Raw genomic sequence first — 6800 nt, forward strand, 5'->3', positions numbered from 1 at the left:
AATCTTACAATTTGTGAATAACTAAATCAAACAATTTAAATTGTTAAATTAATATTTAACAATAAAAACAATTATTTGTAAAACAGAATTGTTAAGTGTATATTTGAACTTAAATAAAATTGGTTTTTTACCCGAAAGGGGTTTTTCCAATCAATTATAAGTGTATATTTATTATTCCACCTTCAATCTAAATAACAAATTCAAATTTAAATTCAGTGCCCGCTTTCAAGCGGTTATAACAGTAAAAAGAATCCAGCCATTGGTTATTAGTGAATCCAACGGAAATATACTTAAAATATAACCTGTGACGCGACAGGTGTGTACCGGACAATAATCGACTTTGCACATCATTATACTTCGACGTCAAACCTCCCGCTCAGATTCTCTCACGTGCCGGAAAAATCTTAGGCTAATGAGCGCGAACCAAGTACCCTTGGTCCGCCCACCGAGCCAGGCATTTATCCGACCGAGCCAATCTGTCGGTGGTTGGAAGAAATACTGTTAATTGTGTATACGAAGAACAAATTTTATTGTTTATTTGAAAACTAATAAGGAACTGAGAGGAACAAATTATTCCAAATAAATAACTCTTCTTACTATTACTTATTTAAAAATCATTTTAAAAACATAATATTACATAAATTTTGATGTTTTGTGACTACTTTGATGTTTCCTGAAGCTTTTGGTTAATTCTGACTAAAGGGTTTTTTATGCTTCTGTTGAATCCTGATGTTTATAGATTGTGATTATTGAGCATTGAAATCATTTTTTTATTTACAGCATCTCACTGAAATATAGTCGGTAAATGTAAAGTATCGTTAAAACTTGAAATTTGTGCGTAGACCTTTTTTTACAATCGAATCGCGGTCTGAAATTGTTTTGCATTATTTGTGTTCTTGTTATTATTTCCTATTATATGTTTAATAAAATATTTTTTTTCTTAAAGTTACTACGACTTTAAGGATTACATTCTCATCACATGTTTTTGTTTGCTGATGATTGGGAGATTAAGTGGATTAAAATGTATATTTTTGGTAGAGATGTGCAAAAAGCTCGAAATGTCGATACGAGCCAAGTCCAAGCCGGCTCGATGTATCAAGTACTCGACATTTTCGAGTACTTGAGTGACTTCAAGTACTCGAAAAATTCGAGTACTCGGGTAAATTCAAGGACTCGATTAAATTTGAGCACTAGAGTGAATTCGAGTACTCGAAACTATTCGAGCTTTTTACACAGCTCGGCTCGGCTCGGCTCGAAAAATAAAAAGCTCGAAAAAGCTCGATCAAGATTTGAGCTTCAAGCTTTTTGCACAACTCTAAATTTGGTCTTGATGATTAAAATTGGAAAGTTATTTTTAATTATACCAACTCTCTTAGCAGAAACATGATTTGCAGAAGCAGCTAAAATATTTTTAAAGTATTATTATCAAGTTGTTGATAAAAACGAATTTTTATAAAAGTTATAACAGTTTACAAAATCAATAACAAATTCTTTAACACAGTTAAGGGAGCGTTCACAAATGATGTCACGCAATTTTTCGGGATTTTAGACCCCCCCTACACTGTCACGCTACTTCATGCAATTTCACTTGCAAAAATACATTGTGTCACGTTTAGAAGTGACCCCTCCCCTGCCCCCAAAAACGTGACATCATTTGTAAACGCTCCCTAAGCTGACTGACCCAAAAACTTAAAAAAAAGTAGTTTCTGACGAAAATAGCTGGTTAACGAACTTGGCCTTCATTTTTGCACCAACTTTAAGTGTGTTAAATTTAAAAACGATCGGATAAGTTTTTCAAGAGTTATCGTGGGTACAAAATTTTTGGTCTACAGACAGACAGACAGACAGACGAACAGACAGACACCATCGCCGGACCATGTTTTTTGGGTTCAGGGGACCCCAAAACGTCGAGATTTCATGAAATTAGCGAAAGTCAATTTTCGACCAAAACTAATACTTTTTCATATGATGAGAATGTAATAAAAATTACTTTTTTTGATAATAACTCGAAAAGTATAAAGTTTGGCGAAATGGTGTCTACAGCAATGTTGTAGCTGAGGATGAGACGAGAAAAAAAGTCTCTAGTAGCAAGATTCCATATGGAATAGATTCGGAGATAATTGAGTCGGAATATCGATTTTTTGCCAAAAAATAATATATATATATATATATATATATATATATATATATATATATATATATATATATATATATATATATATATATATATATACATATATATATATATGTATATATATATATAGAGTGGTTTTTCGAGAAATTGACAGTTTTATGTCTGTAAATATGTTTTTCTAACACACGCATCGAAAGTACACAATTTCTCACCTATGAAGAGGGTGGAAAGTACGTCTTTCCCGGAGGCAGGGAGAGAATGTTACTTTCCGTCCCCGCTGTGATTTCACGGGGAGAGAAAGTAATATTTTTTTCTTGCTGCTATAATAATTTGTAATTTTTTTCAATAAATGCGAAATATAAAAAGAGCTATATATTTTTTAAGATTAAATATGTATCATATTGTTATTTTTTTAATTAATAATGGATTTTTAATAAATTTTACAACAATAATAATTATTAGAATTGTGGTTAAATGAATATATTATTAGTAACGAGTTTGTATAAATTGCAAAAAGAGTAAAAGAGACTTTTAATTGTATTTAGTCAATCGATTATCACTTCGATATTTGGTGCTTCGATATATCGAATCGTAAATCGACTATATTCACGTGACTAGCGGTTGGCATTTAAGTTTTTATCGGCTTTATCGAATGTGCATAAACAGAGATTAATTTTATTTAACTGCATTTAAAAAATGGACGAAAGTGATTTCGATGTCACAGGAACACCTCCAGAAATAAGTGTAGCGGCTTCAAGTGTGGTTACAAATTTGTTGCCACCAAAATCAAAAGAAAAATACGAACGTACGTACTTAACCTTCAATAATTAGAAAAAATTAAATAAAATCTCATCATCGTCCGAAAATGTTTTACTAGTTTATTTCAACGAAATGGCAAAAACAAAACAACCAAGTACACTTTGGTCGCAATATTCTATGCTAAAAAGTACTCTAAGTGTCAAAAATAATATTAATATTAATTCCTACCAAAAACTGATCGCTTTTTTAAAACGAAAATCCAATGGATTTAAAAGCAAAAAATCAAACACTTTGACAGCACAGGAAGTGGAAAAGTTTCTTAATGAAGCACCAGATGAAACATATTTATCATTAAAAGTAAGTATAATTTTGGAAGTTTATTTCTAGTTAACTATTTTTTATTATAAAATAAAATTGTCATTGTTATATATTTTTTTAATTTTCATAGGTTGCTTTAATAATGGGAATAAGTGGGGCTTGCAGAACGGACGAATTGCTTAACATAATGATAGGAGATGTTGAATCACAGGAAGATATTTTACTAATTAAAATTCCGAATACGAAAACAAATGTAAGTCGGTCATTCACTATTGAAGGCAATTTTCGGGACATCGTTGAAAAATATAAAAACTTACGCGTGCAAAATACATCTTCAACCCGTTTTTTCAAAATTTTCGAAATGGAAAATGCACATCACAGGTTATTGGCAAAAATAAATTTGGTAAATATAAAAAATATACTTATAGATGTTAAATAGAATTAAAATAACATAACTATGAAATAATCTTAATATTAACAAAAACAATTTAATTTAAATGAATAATTTGATTTTACAGCTAACATGCAAAAAACAATTGCCGAATTTTTAAAACTTGAGAATCTAGAAAAATACACTGGTCACACGTTCCGACGCAAAGGGATACGTTGAAAATTCATTGAATTATAAAAGAACTACTGGACAGCAATTTTTAAATTTTGAAAAATTTTCAAATTCTTTTAAAAACGTGTTTTTCGAGTGTAATTTAGATGGAAAATATAAAAATTTCATTAATTTAGTCGAAAATCAAGATTTTTAAATTTTCTGTACAAAAAAAACGAAAAAATCGACCAATTTTCATTTTTCAGAAATTTTTAAAATCGTTCAAAAACTGATTTTTCGAGTAAATTTCTGTTTGAAAATGAAAATAAATAACGAATTCAGTCGAAATTTACGATTGCAAAAATTTTCGGAAACAAAAAATTTGAAGAAATTGACGAAAATCACAATTTTTAAATCCTTATTAATAAAATCAGACTTTTGTCTGTACATTGCATAGAATTCAAAATTTCTATTATATTCCTTCTTTTTACACTCTAAGGAATGCGAAAATACTATTAAGAAAATTATGTGTATATGTGTGTATGTGTGTATGTGTGTATGTATGTCCGCAAATTTTCGACCGCGTATCACGGAAAAACGGTTCGATCGTTTGAAGTGAAACTTGGCAGTCTTTTAGGCATTAGCCTAACTTAAAATCCTAGCGATAGTAGATTAAAAAATATTAATATGGACGAAAGTTATGCCATTTTTTCAAAAATTCGAAAATTCGAAATTTTTAGTTTTTTCATATACTTTAGTGAATTGTGCTTAAACTTGGTACAGGGTTAATTTTAGTGTTTCTTATTAAGATTTAATCGTCAGAATAATAAAATTTTGAATAACAAATAAAAAGTGTTAGATTTAAATATTGAAAAATTAAAAAATTAAAAGTTTAAAAATTGAAATTTTTTTGTAATTAATTTTTATACGGTTGTATTTCTTAAGTCAACAATAAAAATTTGTTGTTGAAATCATAAGTTTACTTTCTTAAAAGAATTCTATTAGGTCAGAATATTAACAATATCCATATAATTAATATGAGACTTTTGTCAGTATGTTGCACAGAATTCAAAATTGCTATTATATTTTAATAAATATTATTATTATTATTATTATTATTATTATTATTATTATTATTATTATTATTATTATTATTATTATTATTATTATTATTATTATTATTATTATTATTATTATTATTATTATTATTATTATTATTATTATTATTATTATTATTATTATTATTATTATTATTATTATTATTATTATTAATATTATTTTAATTAATGATCAAAAAATGAAAAACTCAAATTTCATTCTGATGACTAAATTGTAATAAAAAATACTAAAATTAACCCTGTATAAAATTTAAGTAAAATTAATGACAATAATTATTTCAAAAGATAAATTTTGAATTTTAAAAATTTTGAAAATATATAGCACTAGCTGTCATGTCGTACCCGTCTTCGACGGGTTTTAGTTTCTACCAATACATTTAACATTGTTTCTACCAATCTGGAAAATCAAAAATACCCGGGATAAATTAATTAATAATTAATAATTAATAATTAATAATTAGTTAATTAATAATAATTAATAATTAGTTAATAATTAATTAATTAATAATTAGTTACCATTAGCTACTCTCTAAATTTGAATCAGCGAAAAGTCGCTGATTCACCAGCCCAGAGTATGCAGCTGATGAAACAGCGTATATACGCTGGAAAATCAGTGCATATACGCTGTTTCATCAGTGTATATACGCTATTTCATCAGCTGCATACTCTGGGCTGGTGAATCAGCGACTTTTCGCTGATTCAAATTTAGAGAGTATTTCGGTAGTATAATTATACTATTTGAATAGTCTCCACCCTTTAGCAAAAAATCAAAAATTATCAAAAATTCGAGAAACCTAATTTCTTAAAATTTAACATTTTTTTCTTCTCTTTTATATCATTAAGCTTCATTATTTTTGTACTCTTCAAAAATACTTTACTTATATTTAATAGTCTTCACCCTTTGGTAAAAAATCTAAAATTATGGAAAATTAGCAAAAATTCATAAAACCGAATTTATTAAAATTCAACATTTTTTCTTCTCTTTTATGGCTTTTGGCTTCATTATTTTTGGGCTCTTCAAAAATACTTTACCTAATTTGTTATCTCCACCCTTTGGTAAAAAATCTAAAATTATGGAAAAATAGCAAAAATGCAAAAAAATGAATTTCTTAAAATTAAACATTTTTCCTTCTTTTTATGGCATTTAGCTTTATTATTTTTGTGCTCTTAAAAAATACTTTACTTCTTCAATAGTCTCCACCCTTCGGTAAAAAATCTAAAATTATGGAAAATTATCAAAAATTCAAAAAACCGAATTTCTTAAAATTCAACATTTTTCCTTCTTTTTTATAGCATTTAGCTTTATTATTTTTGTGCTCTTAAAAAATACTTTACCTAATTTGTTATCTCCACCCTTCGGTAAAAAATCTAAAATTATGGAAAATTAGCAAAAATTCAAAAAACCGAATTTCTGAAGATTCAACATTTTTTCCTATAGCATTTAGACTTTATTAATTTTGTCTAATGTAGCAAATTTCTTACTTTACATACTGATCTTTAAATAAAAAACTTTAATAACTTTTCCTGAAAAGCTTGCTTAAAGATTAAAAATCACTATTTTCTTAGAAAAAAGTTGATCTAAAAAAACGAAAAAAAATTTCAAAATACATCTTTTTTAAAAATTTTATCGTAGAAATGGGTTGTATTTATCTGAAAAAGTTAGCTAAGGATAGTTTTTTCATTCATTTTACAAAAGATAAAAAATTTGCATTTTTTTGTTTTTTTGAATTTTTTGGAAAAATGTCATAACTTTTGTTCAAGTTAATATTTTTTAATCGGATAAGGCTATGATTGTAAGTTACTTTAATACCTAATAGACTGCCAAATTTCACTTTAATTGGTTGAACCGTTTTCAATTGATGCGCGAACAAAGTTTTGCATACAGACAGAGACAGACAGACAGAAATTTTTTTTACATTTTTAGAATTCT

The 6800-nt window shown here is 27.2% G+C and overlaps 1 protein-coding gene across 1 annotated transcript; it reads left to right on the top strand.

Moving 5' to 3' along the window:
- Positions 1-2806: 2806 nt before the first annotated feature.
- Positions 2807-3888, top strand: LOC122500461. Its single transcript, XM_043609401.1, has 4 exons — positions 2807-2939; positions 3012-3250; positions 3342-3614; positions 3730-3888. The coding sequence occupies exons 1-4, from the start codon at positions 2831-2833 to the stop codon at positions 3760-3762; spliced, it is 654 nt and encodes a 217-aa protein (XP_043465336.1). The 5' UTR covers positions 2807-2830; the 3' UTR covers positions 3763-3888.
- The last annotated feature ends 2912 nt before the right edge of the window (positions 3889-6800 follow it).

This window comes from Leptopilina heterotoma, unplaced genomic scaffold, assembly GCF_015476425.1.
Source record: "Leptopilina heterotoma isolate Lh14 unplaced genomic scaffold, ASM1547642v1 Lhet_186, whole genome shotgun sequence".
NCBI lineage: Eukaryota > Metazoa > Arthropoda > Insecta > Hymenoptera > Figitidae > Leptopilina > Leptopilina heterotoma.

What these genes read in the sequence shown, in the direction of transcription:
- LOC122500461 (XM_043609401.1), top strand. Translation starts at nt 2,831, where the DNA reads ATGGACGAAAGTGATTTCGATGTCACAGGAACACCTCCAGAAATAAGT. An exon ending in ATCAAAAGAAAAATACGAAC is followed by an intron (nt 2,940 to 3,011) that starts GTACGTACTTAA and finishes ATGTTTTACTAG; the next exon opens with TTTATTTCAACGAAATGGCA. An exon ending in AAACATATTTATCATTAAAA is followed by an intron (nt 3,251 to 3,341) that starts GTAAGTATAATT and finishes TAATTTTCATAG; the next exon opens with GTTGCTTTAATAATGGGAAT.